Source organism: Corticium candelabrum, chromosome 14 (assembly GCF_963422355.1).
Source record: "Corticium candelabrum chromosome 14, ooCorCand1.1, whole genome shotgun sequence".
Classification (NCBI taxonomy): Eukaryota; Metazoa; Porifera; class Homoscleromorpha; order Homosclerophorida; family Plakinidae; genus Corticium; species Corticium candelabrum.
Window position 1 is genome coordinate 6,754,499 of NC_085098.1, and position 22,226 is coordinate 6,776,724.

The 22,226-nt window shown below is 44.0% G+C and overlaps 4 protein-coding genes across 6 annotated transcripts; 2 read left to right on the forward strand and 2 right to left on the reverse strand.

Annotated features, from left to right (window-relative positions):
- Positions 1-1,835: 1,835 nt before the first annotated feature.
- On the reverse strand, positions 1,836-3,294 carry LOC134190159 (collagen alpha-1(XII) chain-like). The gene is made up of 2 exons (XM_062658590.1): positions 2,939-3,294; positions 1,836-2,877 (listed from the first exon to the last, which is right to left on the reverse strand). Exons 1-2 carry the CDS (start codon positions 3,240-3,242, stop codon positions 1,991-1,993), a joined length of 1,191 nt encoding a protein of 396 aa, XP_062514574.1. The 5' UTR covers positions 3,243-3,294; the 3' UTR covers positions 1,836-1,990.
- Positions 3,295-5,713: 2,419 nt separating this feature from the next.
- LOC134190259 (uncharacterized) lies at positions 5,714-6,165 on the forward strand. Its single transcript, XM_062658703.1, has one exon. The coding sequence runs from the start codon at positions 5,757-5,759 to the stop codon at positions 6,156-6,158; it is 402 nt and encodes a 133-aa protein (XP_062514687.1). The 5' UTR covers positions 5,714-5,756; the 3' UTR covers positions 6,159-6,165.
- A 9,308-nt stretch (positions 6,166-15,473) lies between these two features.
- Positions 15,474-16,968, reverse strand: LOC134189848 (collagen alpha-1(XII) chain-like). The gene is made up of 2 exons (XM_062658242.1): positions 16,597-16,968; positions 15,474-16,526 (listed from the first exon to the last, which is right to left on the reverse strand). Exons 1-2 carry the CDS (start codon positions 16,913-16,915, stop codon positions 15,679-15,681), a joined length of 1,167 nt encoding a protein of 388 aa, XP_062514226.1. The 5' UTR covers positions 16,916-16,968; the 3' UTR covers positions 15,474-15,678.
- A 666-nt stretch (positions 16,969-17,634) lies between these two features.
- On the forward strand, positions 17,635-21,980 carry LOC134190140 (uncharacterized). Of its 3 annotated transcripts, XR_009971593.1 has the most exons (8): positions 19,071-19,196; positions 19,489-19,562; positions 19,624-19,783; positions 19,843-19,986; positions 20,211-20,388; positions 21,017-21,302; positions 21,376-21,482; positions 21,587-21,980. XR_009971593.1 is itself a non-coding variant. In XM_062658567.1 (6 exons), the coding sequence occupies exons 4-6, from the start codon at positions 21,151-21,153 to the stop codon at positions 21,889-21,891; spliced, it is 564 nt and encodes a 187-aa protein (XP_062514551.1). In that variant the 5' UTR covers positions 17,635-17,696; positions 19,064-19,196; positions 19,489-19,562; positions 20,986-21,150; the 3' UTR covers positions 21,892-21,980. The 3 variants fall into 3 exon arrangements, 2 of the variants coding, with proteins under 2 accessions (XP_062514551.1, XP_062514552.1); XM_062658567.1 differs by lacking the exons at positions 19,624-19,783; positions 19,843-19,986; positions 20,211-20,388 and adding an exon at positions 17,635-17,696 and having other exon boundaries at positions 19,064-19,196; positions 20,986-21,302; XM_062658568.1 differs by lacking the exons at positions 19,071-19,196; positions 19,489-19,562; positions 19,624-19,783; positions 19,843-19,986; positions 20,211-20,388 and having other exon boundaries at positions 20,944-21,302.
- Positions 21,981-22,226: the final 246 nt, after the last annotated feature.

Sequence of the window (22,226 nt, forward strand, 5' to 3'; positions counted from 1 at the left end):
TGGGTATACTTCTGACATTCTATCTCATGTCATCTATCGTTTGTTCGTGATTGGTTGGTAGCCTGACGTCATAGTGTATCATGACGTCACTTGATCCACTCGACCACAACGAGCCAGCAACACTTGTGTAGCAACTGCACTAGCTGACGCATCGCCACTTGTCTACGTGTACTCATTCATTCTACGTCGTTCAGTTGACCATTTGCTCTCACTCCAGTCCAGCACTTCCTGATGCTAGCAGTAAATCACATCACGTCGATCCACTAGTTAGCTAGAGGTCGGTTGCACAATAGTCTAGTTCGTAGTCTCTAGTTTACGAATTGTTGTACTTGTCTTCTCTACAATCGACAATATTGCTCTGCTAGTTTTAGGTATGTTTGCCGCTCTAGTGGAAGCCTAGGGTGGTGCTACGTAGCTACGACAACCGGCAAACCACGTGGTTTTCAGAGCTACAGCTGGGGAGTTTAGTTTGTAAGTAGAATGCATCTTCGTTTTCACTACAGTAGGAGTCCTTTCAGAGGCGGATCCAGAACGTGATCGAAGGGGGGGAGCACAAAAACCCATCAGGAATAGTATGACGTCACATTCATTAAAAGTGATGTGAAATTGCTTTAGTCGTCCATTAAATTAAGATGACAGATGTGTTAAATTCTGTTCCGAGAAACATGTATAGATATCTTGACTTCGTTTAGAACTACAGAAGACAAGTAAAACTGCAGCAAAGCCTTTCTGGTAAGGAAGCTTTGGTCACGAGTTGAAGCAAATTGACTGGATAATCTGAGTTCATGCACTGACTGACGAAAATAATCAGAAGACGTATTTCTGAAGGGGGCACGTTCCCCCAGTTCCCCCGTCTGGATCCGCCTCTGCCTCTGAAGGAACTCGAATTCCCGGACTATGTAGCCGAGGCTTGTCGTGAAGTATCTAACTACGTAGGAAATTGAACGTCCAAGCGCGCTACTTGAAAACCGATCATCGTACAAAGCGAGTGACTGCAAATTCCGTGGTTAAATCTTGAAAACTCGTTCGAGCTATACACATACGGGACATCAACATCCCAACGCAAAAGCTCCCGTATACTTCCAGGAAGTCACAACAACATTGTGCCAACTTGGCCGTTGCAGACGGGTACAGTACTCATACGTTTTTTCTCATGGTCTTATGGCATGATTTCATTGTCTAATTTTGACACTGATGTCTGCGTGCATGTTGCTACTATACTAGACCGACAAGTCTTTGTCTCGTCTACAGTACATTCTTGTGTGGGTGTATCTAGTGTCTAAACGGTCGTCATCTATTTATTATTTATTTGTTTGTGTTGTAATTGTGTGCATGATGTAAGTGAATGACGTCTACTATAGATAATAATAATGTGAAAACAGAAGATTGGAAAAGCAAACTTTTTTACAGAGTAAGAACTAATCAATCTAAACCAGTCTGTAGGCTAATCCTAGGCAAACGATCTGTGTACATTTGTCTATTTACAGCGTCAATTACCTTTCCCCACGTTTTAATTTGGGCTTATAATATATGTTACTGTTTAGATGTAAGCAAACGTTCTATAAACTTTGTTGCTGTGTTTCAAATTCATGCAGGCTTGTTAGTGTTTCTAGTGACTTGTATTTTATAATTGTTGCGTAGTTGACTTATTAAATACATCTTTTCATTTTTAGTTTAGTTTGTGAGAGTTTGCCACTCAGATTCATAGGATTGTCGTAGAATTGTTACAGACGTGCAGTACTGTACTGTACACTTGGTCCATGACTACATGTAACACTAATTATTGTAATTATGTGTGTGCCAAAGTTTTTAAGATTTTTCTCTTGCAAAACAAATTTGTCAAAATGTTTTCAATTTACTATATTTTTGTAATCAAAACTACAAACACATTTATACTGTTGTACATAATACAGTAATCAAATCTCAAGTCTATTTTTTTATTTCACAACACATAGAAACATTTTAACTGTCATTTCCTTAGTAGTTGTCACTAGCGTTTCTTGACAAGAACATCTGCAGAGCATGTTGCTTGATCGTCAGTCAGAAGACTCTTGATCTCTTCAACAATGTCATGGAAACTGGTAAAGGTTTCTGTGAGAAAGACCAATGGATTTGCAGGATTGTAATGTTTGGTAATATCTATCAGCTCTTTGTAGTCAATATTATTTCCTATACCCAAAGCCACTATAGACAACTGGTTATTGAAAGGGTCATTGAAAGCTTGGAACAAGTCTTCTGCCACATTGATTGGATTATGAGTTCCATGGTTGTAGTGACCATCAGTCAACAGAAGAATGGTTTTCTTGCTGTTTGGTCTCATTCCATGAGATTCCTGTAGAACTCGATCCCATGCAAATTTGAGAGCATCACCTGTAGCTGTCGCTCCATCTGTGTAATATGGTTTTGTTTTGATGTCATTCTGAACATTTGATTGGTTTGTGTGTCTGCTAAGATTGTCATCCAAGTCAAATGTGAGTGTTGGTGAGCTTCCATAGGTTATCATGGCCAGTCTGTAGGCTTGGCACTCTTCTATTAGACCAGGTTGATATCCACAGAGCAGAGGAATGAGCTCACTCAAATCATTAAGAGCAGAAGTGAACTCTGAGTTGTCCACACTACCGGATGAGTCAACAATTATTATAATGTCACGATCACCAGGACAAGATATAGCACGTTTTTGGATACCAGCTAGACCACTTTGTCCTTTTTGTCCAACTGGTATTGCTGGTGTCATGTTTGCTGTTGTCACATTTTGATGTACATTGTTGATGACGATAGAGTGTGGTTCACCTAAACCAGGACTAAATGATCCAAATCCTCCCAAACCTGATTTCAGAATGTTCAGCAGTTGTTTTGCTTTTCCAACATCACTAACACCTAAAACAACATACATGTCCATCATTATTAAACATTTTCACTATCAACAAAATTTCTCTACATTCTATAATTTTCTTTTCTTTCAAACTAGGGCACGGACGTCCTCCGTTTCTGGGAAGAACGGTCCTTTTCCTTGCTCTGCTTCGTTGGCAAACTCCTTCGAAGTCTTTGGTCAATGCCCAGTTACTCCACTCTCCCACTTCGCAGTCTTGTTTGGTAAGGTAGGGATGACAACGGGCACTAAACAGCTGAGCAAACTGAGGAGACAACCTACATCGATCCGCAAATGACAGAGAAGCAGCATGGACGCCACCAAGAAGCATCATTGCAGCAAGAAGCCCAATGGTAAGAGATAGAGTAGACATGATCGACCTTCACCAGCTCGTACACACTCTGATAGAGTCGATGAGGTCTTCCTCTTTTTATATCACATCATGAGTAGGCCACGTGCGCATCTCGGATCCGGCACGTTGACCTCGCGGTTTTGTTGAAAAAATTTAAATAAACGGCAGGCGTCCACGCAGGAAATGTGGCACTCAATTAAAATTTATCGCAAGATAAGTGACGGCTCCAAGTCTACACCACTACCGCATGTAGCTGCATGGAAGCTCAGGGTAGCTACACCTCTAGATATCTTCGTGTATCATCTCACTCGTGCAATCCCACCGGGCACAGTTGATCTGGGGGTTTCGTGTGGGTGTGAAAAGGACAATGCGTGTGACTGAACGGAGATCTACTGCTGCCAGTGCCTACCGACATGAAGAGCTGCGTTCACGTGGGTAGGCGTGGTGCCACTTGCAGTCATTAAACCGCATGCGTATTGAATCCACTTCAAACCATCTCCGTTTATGTGGTTTGAGCGAATCCGCATTGATGCGGCTTGACAGCGAATACTCATTGCGCATTTTGGCGTTTTTACTTTTAGTGCGTCAAGCCGCATTCAAATTATGTGGATTCGTTCAAAACCACAAGCGGAAGTGGTTGAAGTAGACTATACGGAATACTCACATGAGATTATTTGGAATGTATTCGCTCCGTTTTATTTCTGCTCTTGCAGTTTTGACGCTGTGGTCAACCTGTTCGTCACGGTCCGCACCGTCTACAGCGTGAAGACATCACCAGAGCGTGAAGGCATTCACACTAGCCCGCTGTCGTTTGATGTGAGCGGACGTGACGTTACGGAACGGAACAATCTCGTCTGTGTCGCGTATTGTCGTTGTTGCGTTGGTTTGTAGCAATGTGGGGAACCGCAAAACCGTGTGGTATATCTAGAGTCTTGCACGCGGTCTAGCTGATGTGGTTGGAACTATAGGCCTGTCCACACTGGCAACTGGATCGCGATCCGATCGCCAATCCAGATGGCGAGGTGGTTTCGATCGCAATCGGCTGAATCCAATTAGAAATAGTGGGCGTTACCCTCACGTATGCTACGCGTGTAGTCGGAACATCTAGCACTCCTCACTCGTCTTTGTTCTCGCTCACCTTACGGCGCTGTATCAACGCTTTCTACAAGAAAGAAGCCACACGTACACATCAGCTATCAGTCACGTGATATCGAAAATGAGGCGGAGGTAGCGTGGTCTAGTGTCGACAGGCCCTAGTAACAGCTAGGTTAGGACTGAGACACACTAAATAAACCACAATTGCCTTTACTACAAAGTAACTGAAATTGATGGGTTTTCAGTTGTCGAAGCTGCATGGCTAGCTATCTATCAGCCGCGGTTTGCCATACTATAGCTACGTAGAGGCGTATCAAGCCTGGAAAAATTGACGTCTCAGTTAGAATCAAGGCTTGAGGTTTTTGTCTATCAGTCCATTGAAGGGCAAGCTATGGCGTGCCATTTGTGTCAAAATTAGAAAATGAGATGAGGCGATGAGACCATGCGATGAGACCATGCGATGAGACCATGCGATGAGACCATGCGATGAGACCATGCGATGAGACCATGCGATGAGACCATGCGATGAGACCATGCGATGAGACCATGCGATGAGACCATGCGATGAGACCATGCGATGAGACCATGCGATGAGACCATGCGATGAGACCATGCGATGAGACCATGCGATGAGACCATGCGATGAGACCATGCGATGAGACCATGCGATGAGACCATGCGATGAGACCATGCGATGAGACCATGCGATGAGACCATGCGATGAGACCATGCGATGAGACCATGCGATGAGACCATGCGATGAGACCATGCGATTCGCAGGGGGCTGTTTTGTCGAGGATCGAGTGGATGTCAAAACTCGTGAAAAATGGTACACCTGTACCCGTAGAATCGAAAGTATGATAAAACAGCTTCAGCATCCACAAATTCTAGACACTGTACAGCAAGCGGTCTACAAAAAAACTCGAAGTACGTGCCGGAAGTATGATGGCGGGTAGGGTCTGGCTACGCGAGACTACCACCTGTAGCCTCGTACCCAGGCCTTCTTGCGCACCCGGAGAATTGGGCCTGTTAGTACACGTTGCCTTCGCATGCGCGCATGAATTACTTCAAAATCAGCATAATATATGCACGCATGTGGAACCGACGTTGTTTAGAATCTCGAGCTGATAGTGTCGCTTGCAATGACAGCGAACAGCTTCCGTGATGTTCTTTGTCCGCTTTTTCGACGTAGATATACCACTCCTGGCTGTCATGTGCCTGCAACTTCAATTTTCTGCTACAGCTCGAATGCACGGAGCAAGATCTGCGTGGAAGTGTAGCCCGCGTTATAAGTGTATGTAATTTAAATTATAGTCACGTGTTACATAGGTATATAGTTAATTAAGGTAGGCAATATACTTTTGTCTCTTTCCTCATCCCCGTTGTGTAAGCTAGTACAGACCACGCGTTCGTTACATTTTGGTGGAGAACCGTCTGGCAATGCCGCGCAAAGGAAGGAGATCACAGTCTCGGTCGTACGAAGACTCCGTCATTGCTGAAGAGAATTCTGGTCGCTCTTCGTCTTATGATCAGCCCAGCGACAGTTCGAGTTCCCACCGACGCTATTTGGTTCCCGTCCAACTCGACAAATTTTGGGGCGATGAAGGCAAAGACCTAGACGGATGGCTGTTCCATGTAGACAGCGTGGGTCAAATGGAGCAGTGGACGTCGGAAGAGAAGATGCGTCGCGTGGTCGTCGCTCTAGCTGGCCGAGCTCGTACAGAGTACCGCAGCCACATGTCCACTTATGATGCCTCCGATTTGCTCACTTGGGACACGTTTCGTACGTTTTTAATTAAAAGAACAATTTGCTCCGAAGAACCCAGCTCTGCATTGGAATAGGAAGCTGATGTCGATCAGACAAGGAGCAGCAGAAACAGTCACCGCCTACTGTTCGAGATTCCCTAGAACTCTGCTACAACTACAAGAAGCTTTAGGTAATCCGCTGCCTGACTTAACGGTAGTTGCATGGTTTCAAGAGGGCTTAAGACCTGACTTACAGACAGAACTAGAAAGGGACTTGCCTACAAAACTGACCGACGCGTTTCGCAGTGCGGAGAAAGCTGAGCGTATTTGGAAGCGTCAACAATGTCGGCGTGAGTCGGATGTTTCTTGTTTTGCGGTCGATCAGATGTCTTCCACAGTACCATCTGCTGCTGTTCATCGGTCGCGTATATCGTCTAACCCACCACCAGATGGCGGATCGTACGTTGCATCACTGGCTGTTTCGTCTGCGGTTTCGTCTAGTAGTCAATTGCTTCAGCAACTTGTGTCTCGCAAATTATTGCTGAACAGGGTGCGGTTCTAAAACTTTTGCAATCACAATCTCAACCTCAATCTGGGTTTCGCCAAAGCACGAACCCGCAGTTATCTGCTTCTGCTTCCGGTCACCAAACCGCCTCTAGAGCATTTCGTGGTCAATGTCATTATTGTAAAAAGTTTGGACACCGTATTGCAGAATGTAGGAAACGACTTGCTAAAGACGATGCCCCCACTCGTCCGGTGTCTACTTCAGTCGTCACCGCTTCAATCGCTCATGATAATGACTCTAGTGGTCAGATAGTTAACTCCGTTCAGTGTGATCATGCCGCCGTAGGTCATACATCTTCCAACGCCATTCCTACTTGCAATCTAGTTGTAGAAGGCACTCAGCCAGTCGGTTGCGTTCTCGATTCGGGAGCTGTTACTTCAATCGTTTCTGACCACTTTGTCGACAGTCTTGACGACGTTCAGGAACGGGTCGTGTCTGTTGACCGGAAGACGTCGGTTGCTGCTAACGGTGGTAAACTTACACTAGTTGGTACTGTAGTTCTTTCCTTAACTATTGGCGACGTACGGGTATCACATCCGTTTACTGTTGTTCGCGACTTTGCCTTTCCGGTCCTTCTTGGGTCAGATTTCTTACGAGACGTTAATGCGGTACTCGATTAGTAAGATGGAACGGTCACGCTATGGGTTTCTCCGTCGAGCAAGGTAAAGTTATCAATCGTCGGTGTCGTCGCCGAGAAGAGTGGACTGACTCTTTCTGGGTTCAACGAGGCCACAGGCAGGATATGCGCGTTCACATCTCAAAATCGACCTGCTGTCGTTTTAGATACCACTGATAAACACTTCATGAGAAACGTACATTCGTTAGGCTCCGTTCGTGAGTCTCAGGATGTCCGCTTACAAACCACTTCCGGTTTTAAACCTAGCACGTCTGTCGTTGCCAATACAACTCTGGATGTCGATCAAATGGCGAGGTTGTCAGCTTTGATTGATAAGTATTCTTCGGTTTTCGCGCACAATTCTGATGATATGGGAAGAACAACTATTGCGCACTACAAAATTGATACCGATGACTATGCGCCTGTCAACCAGATGCCGTATCGATTGTCTCCATCGGACAGAGAGAACGTACAAAGTCAGATAGAAACTATGCTGAAGCAAGGAATTGTCAGAGACTCTAGATCTCCGTGGGCCAGTCCCGTAATTCTCGTTAACAAAAAAGACGGTTCAAAGAGGTTCTGCGTTGATTACCGTAAAGTCAACGAATTGGCAAAGAAAGACAGATATCCGATCCCACGTGTGGATGATAGTCTAGATCTGCTCGCAGGCCATCAATATTTTACGTGCCTCGATCTTCAGTCAGGCTACTGGCAGCTACCTGTAGCGCCAGAAGACATTGAAAAGACCGCATTCATCATTCCGGTTGGTCTATTTGAATTCACCGTAATGCCTTTCGGGTTGTGTAACGCCCCTAGTACGTTTCAAAGAGCGATGGATGCCGTGCTTGCTGGTCTTAAATGGCAGACTTGCATTGTTTATCTCGATGACGTCCTGATCTTCTCTTCTGATTTGCGACACACTTGACACATCTCGAATCTCTCTTCCAACGATTTCAAAAATACAATCTTAAATTAAAGACAGAGAAATGCAATTTCTCTCAGCAACAGCTTCGGTATCTGGGATATCTCGTGACTTCGGACGGTCTCCTACCCGATCCTGAAAAGATTCGTGCTGTTCGTGACCTGGCCGTTCCAAAGACCAAGTCCCAACTCGGGTCATTTCTTAGCTTGACAGCGTATTACCGCCGATTCGTTCGCTCGTACGCTTTAGTCGCTTCTCCTCTGACTCGGCTACTTCGTGATGACACGCCATTTCAGTGGGACGAAAGACATCAACAAGCGTTCGAACATTTGAAAGCATGTTTGACGTCTCCCCCTTTACTGGTTCACCCTGATTGGGACAAGCCATTCGGGTTACAAACAGATGCTTCGGATTATGCAATAGCGGCAATTCTGGCTCAAGTTTCTGACGACGCATGTACCGAAAAAGTATTATGCTATGCTAGCCGCCATCTGACTGAGGCGGAAAGAAAGTTCGACAAGAGGGAAAAGGAGCCGCTTGCCATCGTCTGGGGATGCGAAAAATTTCGAAAATACTTGTCTGGTCAGCGCTTTGCAGTAGAAACCGACCACGCCAACTTGCGGTGGTTGATGTCAGGGAAGCACCAGACGGGTCGCCTCGCACGCTGGGTCTTACGTTTACAAGGATTTGATTTTGTTATAACTGACAAACCGGGAAAATCTAATGGAAATGCTGACGCGTTGTCACGACTGCCTACTGTTGCGTCGAATTCTTCTACGGTCCCACTCTTAGCTGTCACTGAGAACCTAATTGAATTACCTGATAAAGATCAGCTACGTGAGCAACAGGAGTCCGACCCTCTCCTCGGTGAGGTCATAGGTTACTTGAAGTCTCGAGAACAGCGTGCACAAGAAGACAGATCCCCCGAAGTTAGGGAAACTTTAAGAGACACGGGCACAATTTCCGTTGATGAAAACACTGGATTGCTGATGCACAAATCGGTACTCAACGGTCGTAGACATTACGTTCCTATCCTCCCTTCCGCTAGTCGCTCAGAAGTCATGAAAGCGCTCCACGATCTACCCATGTCTGGGCATCTTGGACGCAAGAAGACATATCATCGGGTGCGGTCTCAATATTACTGGAAGGGTCTCGGACAGGACGTGAAAGATTTTGTACGTTCCTGTATGGAATGCTAGTCAAAGAAGACTCCCAAACCGTCCCGATCTGGAAAATTGCAGTTGTTCAGCGCTACTTGCCCATTCGAAGTAGTCGGAGTCGACATTTTCGGACCGCTACCACGTACTGTCACTGGCAATCGTTACATCGTCGTGATGGTCGGCCGATTTTCCAGATGGGTCGAGCTTGCACCCGTGCCAGACATTACCGCTAGTACTGTCGCTGATGCCGTTGTGGACCGCATTGTTCTTTGCCACGGATATCCCACAACGCTCTTGTCGGATAGGGGGTCGCAATTTATGTCCACCTTATTTAAACGTATGGCTGAACGCTTGGGCATCAAGAAGGTATTTTCCAGCGCGTATCACCCTCAAACCAACGGACAAGTTGAACGACTAAACCGATATATCGCTTCTGCCTTATCAGCCTACGTTAAAAGAGAACTCACACCAAAATCAACTATCTCTCAGATGAAAGCTGTCACTTTATGACACAACCCTTTGCAACCGTTTACTGCAAGAGTTTTCCGTAACGAAGAAATAAAGCATCGAAATTACCTGCGTAGGCGTGTTTAGTACCCGTATGTGGCGTATGCGTAACTCTGATTGTTGGTTAGCAAGGAAGACCGATATCTGTGCACATTTCAAAGTAAGGGTTGTGAGACATATGGTGTCAAGTTGTGATTTATTAACCAAAACCTAAAGTAGTTGCTTCGAGAGAGTAAGACTTTGCGTACATACGGGGAATCGTCTGAACAACTCGTTGCCGATTCTCTGCTTCTGTGGCTGTCTGGACCGTAGGTTTCCTGCAGGAAGATACCAGGCCTTGTATCTTTCTTTCAACAAGTTTTAGTATTTGGTGAGAGTTCTCCTTTAGCGATCATCAAGATGATTGGGACGACTATGTTGAAGCTATCGCGTTTGCCTATCGCACGAGCTTCGTGGACGCCATCGGTAACACTCCGTTTTATCTTGTTCACGGAAGAGATCCTTAGCTTCCTACTGACTTTTTAGCCAGTCCCCCACAGAGTTTCGTTGAGGACTTACACCAGTATGGTCTAGCCCTTACGAAGAACATCAAGGACGCATTTGATACCGCCAGGTGTCACCAAGAAAAGGCAGATTCCACACGAAAGCGCTTTTACGATCTCAAGCATGATTCGGTCAATTTTGAACTGGGATCGTTGGTCTTATTACACTCTCTGTTGCGAAAATCAGGTTTGTCGCCCAAGCAAACGAGGATTCCGAGGAAGAGAAGAAGGACGAGCAAAGTTTATGTCAACTCGTAGACGTCAACGTGCCACAGCAGGGAAGACTCCTTCAAGATTTGCGGACTACGAGTTTTGAACACCACAGTTCGTTTTTTTCTTTTAATTAAGTGTTTGGTGTTTTGTTAGAAGTTTAGTCTGCTAATGAGGACATTAACACTAGGAAGGACGGTTATGTAGCGCGCGTTATAAGTGTATATAATTAGATTATAGTCACGTGTTACATAGGTATATAGTTAAGGTACGCAATATACTTTTGTCTCTTTCCTCATCCCCGTTGTGTAAGCCAGTACAGACCGCGCGTTCGTTACAGAAGACGTCGGACTGTCTGTCGTACAAATAGAAATTCCCAAAATAAGCTGCAGCTTCTGCTGCAGTCCTTCTCGCTAAGCAAACACTGTAAACAGTCTGACTGCAGTACAAACTCGACACTGCCACAAAAACAAGGTCTAGAATCCTCTAGTTGGCTTCATCCACGCACGGAAGCTGTTTCGCTGTCCGTTCAACAGTTGCGCGCGACATTATCGGCTTAAGATTCTAAACAACGTCGGTTCCGCATACGTGCATAAATGACGCCGATTTAATATTTCGGGGTAATTTATGCGCACATGCAAAGACAACATACACTTCGGGCGCGCAAGAGGGCCTGGGTACGAGGCTATCAATTGAGGTGCGCATGCACTCGAGTTACAGTACACATGTAAGGTGTGGACGACTCGATAGACGGATGTGGACGGTATTATACGCAGGTCCACTGTACGGTATGGTTGTACCACGAGAGCGTGGATGCCGCCATTCTAGAAAAGCCTATTGCATTCCAATGTTTCTGTGGATTGCAGTCCCGGATGTAGTGCGAGGCTACGAGGAAACGTGTCTACTGCTGCTAAATGTGTAGGTAAATCTATTCCAATACGTTTTACAATTTGTCTTGCTTGCTTTGCCAAAATTCAGGTTACACGCGTAAACTTCTCTACCCCCAAAACAATTGCCCCCATACACGGTTAATTAATTATTTTTCCTAGTAAGTGCCAGTAAGTGTGCAGCAGCTGCATGTTTCCTAACTTAGAAGTTGTGCTCACGCTGTGTGCCAAAGAAACAATACAGATCGTTACATGGTGTCAGAGTGGAGCTGCTTTGGTGCGTAGACGAGCAGACACAACGAAAGATTGAACGACATGGCTACAGCGTTACCTTTTGCGAAACCGCCCGAACCACTCATTCTCCAGGATCGCGACCTGTGGGGTGAGAATTGGAAGCGTTTCGAGCGCGATTGGCGTTATTATGAGAAAGCCGCCAAAATCTCGGCAGAACGTGACTTCTTTGAACGTGGAGTTCAAAGAAGTGACACCTACCAATGTGATACTGGTAATGCAAAACAAAGCTCAAGTACGTCCAAAGGGGTCGGCTTGGTTGATCATAGAAAGAAATGGACACGCATACAAAGCCAACTTCCCTGTAGTGCTGGGAAAAGTGACACCTCTGCTAAGCCTCAAGTCAAGCCAGCAAATGGGTCTGGTAAAGATTATGGACTGTGATACCGTCACTTCTCAAAGTTCGTCAACACTCAAGAAGCAGAATGACCGGTTGACAGTAGTACGCACAGACGAGATCCTCAGAAGATACAGTGACGTGCTTGAAAACCTTGGATGTCTACGAGGAGAGTACTCAATTGAACTTCACAAGGAGGCCACTCCATCAGTCAACCCGCCACGGAAGACGCCAGCTCCGTTGAGAGAAGCAGTGAGGAAGGAGCTCGACAGACTGACCGAGGAAGGCATCATCGCTCAGGTGACAGAGCCCACAGAAAGGGTATCCTCAATGGTCACAGTAAGGAAGAAGAACGGTCAAGTGCGGATCTGCTTGGACCCCAAGGAGCTCAACAAGGCAATGAAGAGGTCCCGCTACCCTATGCCCACCATGGAGGAAGTAGCCACACGGCTTATCAAGGCCAAAGTGTTTACGGTACTAGATGCCAAGAGTGGGTTTGGCAGATAAAGCTGGATGAGAAGTCAAGCTACTTAACCACGTTTCAAACAGCCTTTGGCAGGTACAGATGGTTGCGGATGCCTTTTGGCATAGCATCAGCACCGGAGATATGGCAGCGGAATATGCATCAGATTATAGAGGGCCTGAATGGGGTGGAAGTCATTGCAGATGACTTTCTTATTATTGGATTTGGAGACACAATGTCGGAGGCGACTGAGAGTCGTGATCGCAATCTGTCAGCATTCTTGACAGATGCAGGGAAAGGAACTTGAAGTTAACCCCTGACAAAGTCAAGCTCAGGCTGACTGAGATTCCATACATGGGACACAAGCTAACTGCTCTTGGAGTGCAGCCAGACCCATCCAAGGTAGAAGCGATTGTGCACATGCCAACGCCCACTGATACCACCTCACTGAAACGAGCGTTAGGAATGGTTACATACATCTCAAAATTTTGCCACGCTTATCTGAAGTGTGTGAAGTCTTTCGTCAGCTAGACCATAGAGGAGTTGCATGGCATTGGCAAGAGGAACACGCAAAGGCTTGGGAGGAAGTGAAAAGACTGACTACAACGACGACGGTTCTAGCACACTACGGTTTCAACAAGGAAACCACAATCCAATGCGATGCTTCCTCAACTGGTTTAGGAGCCATCCTACTCCAGGAGGGTAAACCAGTTTGTTTCGCATCAAGAGCACTGACAACAAGTGAGAGAAATTACGCACAAATCGAGAAGGAGCTCTTGGCAATCCTTTTTGGTTGTGAGAGATTTGATCAATGCATCTATGCGAAACACACAACGCTAGAGTCTGATCACAAGCCACTCGAAGACATTACTAGGAAGCCCATGGCGGATGTGCCAAAACAATTACAACAAATGTTGATGCGTCTTCAGCGCTACGATATCCAAGTCACGTACAAAAAAGGGTCAGAAATGTACCTAGCGGATGCTCTTTCCGGCGCGTATTTGAAATGTACAGTTACCGCCAAAGACTGGCAGAGAGAACACTGTTTGCAGGTTGAAGAAGTCAATATGGTGGAAGACGTCCCCATCGACAACCCGTTATTGGAAGAAATCAGGCGAGCTACAAAGGAAGATCAAGATCTGCAATGCATCAGTGAGATGATTCGTACTGGATGGCCATCACGGACAATAGACGTACCGGTCGCAGCAAGACCATTCCATCAGTGTCACCATGAAATATCAGTACAGAATGACTTAGTTTTCAAGGGAGGCCGTATAGTTATACCAATATTCCTAAGAGGCAGTATGGTCAGTAAGTTACACAATACACACTTGGGAGTGGAATGCTGCCTCAGACGTGCAAGAGAGTCGCTCTTTTGGCCTGGCATGAATGCAGAACTGAAGGATTTTGTCCGGAGATGCTCCGTTTGCGCTGCGTATTGCCCGGAGCAATGCTGCGAGCCCCTACAGCCACACGAAATTCCGTCTAGACCATGGCAAAAGGTTGCCATAGATCTGTTCAGTTTGGAGAGCACAAATTACATAGTTGTTGTCAACTACTATTCCAATTTTTTTGAGATCGACAAACTCAATGATACTCTGTCCAACACTGTTATCCACAAAGTCAAGGGACAATTTGCAAGACACGGCATTCCAGAGATCGTAGTCACGGACAATGGCCCGCAATTTGCCGGTGGTGAATTCGAGCGTTTTGCTACACAATGGCAGTTTCATCACATTACGACATCTCCCAGATACCCACAAGCTAATGGCAAAGTGGAGAATACCGTCAAGACCTGCAAAAGCATTCTAAAGAAAGCGAAAGAGACCAACCAAGATGTTTGTATGTCGCTCCTCGATTTCCGCAACACACCATCCGAAAGCATTGGCTCATCCCCAGCTCAACGATTGTTCGGGAGACGGACGAGAACGCAGATACTCATATCACCAAAACTGTTGCAACCTACAGCACTGAAGGGCACAGACGTCTCAGACAAACTACACAGAGCCAAGCAACGCCACGCGTGGAACTACGACAAAGTCTCAAAGAGCCTGCCACCGCTTGCACCAGGCCAAAACGTGAAAATGAAAAAACCTGGTGAAACAACATGGTCGCTGGCAGTGTTTAAAAGACCAGCAGGACACCGGTCGTACATAGTCGAATCAGGAGGTAGACAATACCGACGGAACCATCGTCAACTCAGAACCACCGAAGAAGATTGTAGACCAAGCCCACTGGTGAGTGATGACTCAGAAGAAGACGATGATGACGAACCAGACAACGATGACGTTGTACCAGACAGACGTGATGACACAACATCAAAACAGGCGACCGTACCGATCCACACACCGCCGCCAATGACTGTCCAGACAGTCCCAGACAACAAGAAAACCGCACGCGTTAGAACAGTCAAGATACCTCGGAAATACAGAGACTACGACATGTCTTAACATCGTAACGTTGGTATGGTACAGCCTACGAGTTATAAACTGATTGAGTTGTGTTACAATTTTAAAGAAAGGGGGATGTAACGAGACTGTTTCGTAATTAGCAGTGTGACGTATAGTCACGTGTTCAGAGGAACACGTGTAGCGGTTAGCAAGCACTAAACAAGGAGTTGTGTTGTGTTCACGCTGTGTGCCAAAGAAACAATACAGATCGTTACAGATCGCTACACTAGCAGACGAGGGTAGCACTTCTTCAAGTAGCAAACCTGATATGAACTTTGTTGCTGTGTTTCACATTTGTGCAGGCTTGTTGGTGTTTCTAATATGGCTTGTATCTCATTTATATTACATAGTTGACGTACTAGATAAAATTTCTATTTAGTAGTTTGTGAGTGTTTTCCACTCTCAGTGTGCATCAAAGATTCATAGAATTGTCGTAGAATTGTCACAGATGTACGGTACTGTACACTTGGTGGCTACGTGTAATAATTGTAATTATATTTGTATCAGTTTTTCAGGCTGTAAGTTCTCGCAAAGCAAAAATTTGTCAAAATGTTTTCAGTTTACTATATTTTTGTAATTAAAACTGCAACCACAAATTTATACTGTTGTACATTATGCAACACACAAAAAAGTTCAAATTGTCACTTCCTTAGTTAGTAGTTGTCACTAGCGTTTCTTGACAAGAACATCTGCAGAGCATATTGCTTGATCGTCAGTCAGAAGACTCTTGATCTCCTCAACAATGTCATGAAAACTGGTAAAGGTTTCCGTGAGAAAGACCAACGGATTTGCAGGATTGTAATGTTTGGTGATATCTATCAGCTCTTGGTAGTCAATATTATTTCCTATTCCCAAAGCCACTATAGACAACTGGTCATTGAAAGCTTGGAACAAGTCTTCTGCCACATTGATTGGATTATGAGTTCCACGGTTGTAGTGACCATCAGTCAACAGAAGAATGGTTTTCTTGCTGTTTGGTCTCATTCCATGAGATTCCTGTAGAACTCGATCCCATGCAAATTTGAGAGCATCACCTGTAGCTGTCGCTCCATCTGTGTAATATGGTTTTGTTTTGATGTCATTCTGAACATTTATTTGGTTTGTGTGCCTGCTCAGATTGTCATCCAAATCAAATGTGAGTCTTGGTGAGTTTCCATAGGTTATCATGGCCAGTCTGTAGGCTTGGCACTGTGTTATCAGACCAGGTTGATATCCACAGAGCAGAGGAATGAGCTCACTCAAATCATTAAGAGCAGAAGTGAACTCTGAGTTGTCCACACTACCGGATGAGTCAACAATTATTACAATGTCACGATCACCAGGACAAGGTATAGCACGTTTGTGTTGTCCCTTTAGTCCAACTATTTTTGGTAGTGTGACGTTCACACTATGAAATACTTGTTTGTGAATAATACCTACTGGTCTACCTAAACCAGGGCTAAATGATCCAAATCCTCCCAAACCTGATTTCAGAATATTCAGCAGTTGTTTTGCTTGTCCAGCTTTAGTAACACCTAGAACAACATACATGTACATCATTATTAATTAGACATTGTCACTACCAACAACGTTACATTTCTTTACATTCTAGGGTTTTCTTTTCGTTCAAACTAGGGCACGGACGTCCTCCGTTTCTGGGAAGAACGTTTATTTTCCTTTCTCTGCTTTGCGTGCAAACTCCTTGAGAGTCTTTGGTCACTGCCCCCCATGTACTCCACTCTCCCACTTCGCAGTCTTGTTTTTTAACAAGGTGGGGATCACAACGGGCACCAAACAGTTGAGCAAAGTGAGGAGACAACCTGCAGCGATCCGCAAACGACAGAGAAGCAGCATCAACGCCAACAAGAAGCATCATTGCAGCAAAAAGCCCAATAGTAAGAGATAGAGTAGACATGATTGACATTCACCAGCTCGTATACAGTCTGATAGAGTTGATGAGGTCTTCCTCTCTTTATATATCACATCATGATGAGTGCACTTATGCAATCGCATCCGGCAAGTTAACCTTGCGGTTTTGTTGTAAGTTCAAATAATGAATGGCAGGCGTTCACGCAGGAAATGAGGCTATCAATTAGCGGAAGATAATATGTATACGTGACAATTTCAAGGCTACACCGCCACCATTCTCTGGGCATGCAGCTGCATGCATGGCATGCGCATGCATGGAAGCTCATTGGGTAAAGGAAATCGCACGATCTTCGAGCATCTGATGAAGCCTCTCTCCTTGTAAATCATGAGCTCACTCGTGCAATCCATCAGACGCAGTTGATCGGGTGGCCTAAATTGTGGGTGTGAAAAGATTCACGATTCACGTTCTCGTGCCGGAAATGACGCAGATGAGGTCAAGACACTGCCAATACCTATCTGGTTCATTCATTCATTCATTCTTGTAATTCTATTGATCTTGTTCTCGAGACCCCATCACCTGCAGACCGCAGTTGATTCTGCAAGTGGTAAGGCAGTAGACATATTCTTACTGTTAGCGTAGCTACCTATACGTAACAATGTGGTGAACCGCAAAACCATGTAGCTGGTTTGGTTTGAACTGTACTAGATTAGAACAGGATTGAGACACATTACTTGATTGTATCTACATAGACCACAATTGTCTAGAGTACAGCGTGTGACTGAAAATGATCGGTTTCCAGTTGTCGAAGATGAATTTGCTGACAGCCGCGGTTTGGGTATGTACACACGTTTATTTAGATACAGATGCCGATGCTAAATATGGAATATACAGATGCCAATGCTAAATATGGAATATACAGATACCAATGCTAAATATGGAATATACAGATACCAATGCTAAATATGGAATATTTATGGAGTATTTATTTATATATGATAATAGGTACGTGCTCTAGAGCTTTTTATTTAAATGAGGTGGGATTACTTATTTAATGCGCTTTATGTTATTTACTTGCGAACTTAACTATGCTCCATTGTACTTCAATGGCTCTAGTAGAGATGTGTAAGCTCACTCCGAGAACAAACTAACTGTTTTTGAAAGCATATTCAAATTTCCTCTAATTAATTAATTAGAAAGCATTGTTCTATAAAATTGCATGTTAAGACTGTTAAAACAGTATAGTAATTAGAGGTTGAGCAGTAATTAAAAGATAGTCTGTGTTTTGTTTTGTTATATCATGACAGACTGTATAATGACTGTCACTAGACATTCTAGCATGTAGACCACCCTAGGCGACGTTGCGTTCAGTGTCCAACAAAAACTTCGATGATCGATATCCCGGAAAGCGAACTGATAGAATAAATGAACCGCACTAAGTGCAAACCCTCCGCTTGATTATTGGAGTTGTCATTCTGAAGTTGTCATTCAAGCTGAGAAGAGACTGGACTATTCATGGCGCGAGCGTGACCAACACCCGCTAACATACCAGCGGAGACACACGGTCGGTCGACTCAGTCGCACGTCACGTGACCTGACTGCACTACTATCCCTAGCGTTTCACGCGTCGGGTAAATACAGATTTGATTACGCTTTAAACCATAATTACATTATCCAAAACGTAGAGCAGTAGTCAGTCACTAAGTTTTAGCTATAGAAAACATTAATTAATGAACTTGATAATTTCAATGTTAAAATCTAAGAGTCTTGTTACATGGATATGGTCTTTCTGTATATATTTTTTGTTATCTGTCTGTAAAGCGCAGTTCAAACTCTTTTTGTCACAGCTGTAATCGACAGACAAACAGACAGACAGACAGACAGACAGACAGACAGACAGACAGACAGACAGACAGACAGACAGACAGACTGCCAATTTGTCAAACAAACATAAAGGGAAGCAGAGACAAATAGGAAAGCAAAGTGACAGGTGGATGACTTAAGAAACTGACCTTGTAACAACAAACTACATGATAAATTGCTGCCAATATTTTTATATTAACCGTACCTTACAACAATGACAAACAGCTAGACATACAAACATCATTGCATCTTTTCTTCTCTAAACGAGCTTCTTTGTATGCATTGCATGAGTTTTGTAATTTTGACTGTACACTTGTATACATACCGTATGCTCATGTTTAGTTCTGAGGAGAGCCACCTTTCGAGTGATTCCGACTTTGAGGATAGAGCCCCAAAGGTTGCTCTAGTAACCGTTTCGTCTGACGATGATAAAGAAGACATTCAGCAGCCTTCGGTTGAGGACACAAACAACGAAGTACGGCAAACCACCGCTTTTACTTGCACATTAGACACAAGGGATACTCGCATGTCAGAGTATACGTTGGTAAATTTATGCTAGATCACCCCTTTATAGTGGTGTATCTAGTCTATAGGTATCAGCTTTCTACATGCAGGCCGGAGCACATGCATGGAAGTTCATCCGCCAGTATATGTTTGTACATGCACCCATGCTTGCACACCCGCTAGCAGATATACGACCGTTTTCTACTGTGTCGAGTTTAATTAATGTATTTGGAAGTGAGTATATATAGCTTCTTTTGAAATAGTTGAATGATGAGGCTCAGACTGAGAGCACCATGATCTCTCACGCACTTGCCCAGTCTTTGGCTGAAACGGATACGTAAGTTTCTATTCAAGAATAAAGTTTGACTGTAAACTTACACATGTTTACCTACCTTCAGCAATTTGTCAGACGCTGAGACATTGCCCTATGTTTTGGCAATGCTACGCAGCAACTTAGAGCTAGAGGAAGTGACCATACCTTTAAGACGTTCGCATGTACTGCAGGACACTTTGTGCTGTGTCAGTCGGAAAGGGTTCCCACTAAACCACACTATAAAAGTACAACAGTACATTTTGTACAGTAGGTTTCCATGTTATAAAACGTATTATTTTTAAAGGTTGAGTTTCTAGGAGAAGCAGGGGAAGACGGTGGAGGACCAAAAAGGGAATTTTTTACCTTACTTTCGAGACAAATACAGTGCTTTCTATTTGAAGGGGAGGATAATCGCTGTGTGTTAAGACACGATGGCATTGAACTTCAGGTAAAAACGGCACGTTTGTATGGTCTATTAAATAATTTAAGAATTACAGCAGTCTTATAGTGTATTGCATGTGCTAATTGCTGTTCAGAAAATGCATATATATATATATATATATGTGTGTATATATGTATATATACTCTCAAATAGATTGACATTTTCATTCTACTTGGTATCGTTCAAGTCGTGCACGCAGTTTATGAAGAATACACTTGATCTATGTTTAGAACAAGAAATTCTGTCATGTTGGCCAACTGATGGCCATGAGCATCGTGCAAGGCAGTATTGGTTTTTCGTTTTGTGCTCCACCTGTGTATGAGTACTTGTGCGGAAAAGAAACGACAGATATTAAAGTGGAGATATGCTGATGTGCCCAGTTCGGAAACTAGAGAAATGTTGAAACAGGTACTGCATGTGTGCATTGTGCATATATATACGTTTGCGCCATTTCGGATCAATGTGCAATAGATATATACGTCTAATACGTATAATCTACAGTTCAATAACTTGCAGAGAGCATATGTATTAGAGTAACATACAATAGGAAATGCACAATTAGAAATGTTCTCAAAAATCCAAAATGAGAATGTGGCGTGATGTAGCAAACATGCCACAATTCTGTCACAAAATAAGTAATCCAGGCGTACAGAACACCTAGTCACAAAATGTTGGAACGTAGTATATCTAACACACTCAGAAACTTTTTAACGAAGGTCATGTTTAAGTAATACGTCCTTAGGATTGTTTGTATAATGTATAATGTTCAAACTATAGCTATACTATACGCAAATGACTTGGTCAGTGTGTGTGTGTGTATATATATATATATATATATATATATATATATATATATATATATATATATTGACTTCAAGACTTGAGTGAGTCTTTACATGCAGTACATGTAGTTGTTATACTTAGTGGATCTATGCCATGCAGCGTCCGGTTTGAAGTCACATGTGTCTAATTGCGCAAGTAATCTGGTTGTTTGAATTGATTAAGGAACTCCTAATTGTGGATAATGATTTCGCAGATTGAAGTGGTCGCAGATGACAGCGCGTTACAAGATATTTGCTCAAGCGGAATAGATGTACTAATTGAGGCTGGCTACACAAGCCTGTATCCCAGATCAATCTTGAGAACAAAACGGAAGTCGCCAAGACATTAATGATGCACACATTGTATCGTAGCAAAGTAGTGCTCGACCAACTCAAATCCGGTCTTGCAACTCTAGGTTTGCTGGATGCAATGAGAAAGCATCCGCAGATTCTAGAACCTCTCTTCGTGTTTGGCAATCGAGTTGCATGCATTGACTGCCGGTAAGTGTACGTTCTATATATAGTGGTTAACATTGCCAGATAGCATTTAATCATCTGGTTATGTTATCGATAGAAACTATCAGGAACCTGTTTGCTACGAAGCACTTTTCAGGTATGTGGAACGGGAGAAAGAAGAAGCGACGTACATGCTATCTCTTGATCTCTTACATGAGGCAGAAGGTACGGTGTTGTCACAGTGACGCATCACAGTATTTGCGTCATGTACAGAAAACAAGAGCACGTAAGTGCAATTCTTTGTTGTTATTTCGGTGCTCTTTTTGCAGACGCAGGCATCCCAGAAGTAACACTTAATCGAGTGCTAAGCTTTATTACCGGTGCGGAAGAAGTTCCTGCAGGAGGATTCGAATGTCCAGCGTCACTCTACTTCTGTCCAATATCTCAATTTCCAACAGCATCTACGTGCGCGTTGCAGTCGACGTTGCCAACCACACATTACAATAACGCCGTGCTGTTCAAGGAGAAGATATTGTATGCGTTTCATAATCACGGCGGATTTGGATTGATCTGGCACAGAAATAGCAAAGAGCAGTCGCTAGAGAAGTCTGGTTTGTTTTGTTTTGTTTGCTGATTTGAGTCTAGCGTAGCGGCGCTATTGTACGTGTTACAAATTGGATTAGATCGGCACAACTAACTATAATTTTATTAAACCGTGGTTGAATTCAGACCGATGGACCTATACAAACATACGTACCTACGTGCAGACGTATACTCTCGCTGTTGTATGTAGTGAGTGAAACTACTCACCATGCCGTTGTTTGTAAAGCAATCAAGAATTTTAATTAATTGCAGCTAAAATAAACTCGCGTGCCATCAAATATAGCGAAACACCCAGATCGTCGCACAGCTCTAAAGGATGTACATTTTGCTGCAGTCAGGTAGCTGTAACGATGTCAGCAGATCGGG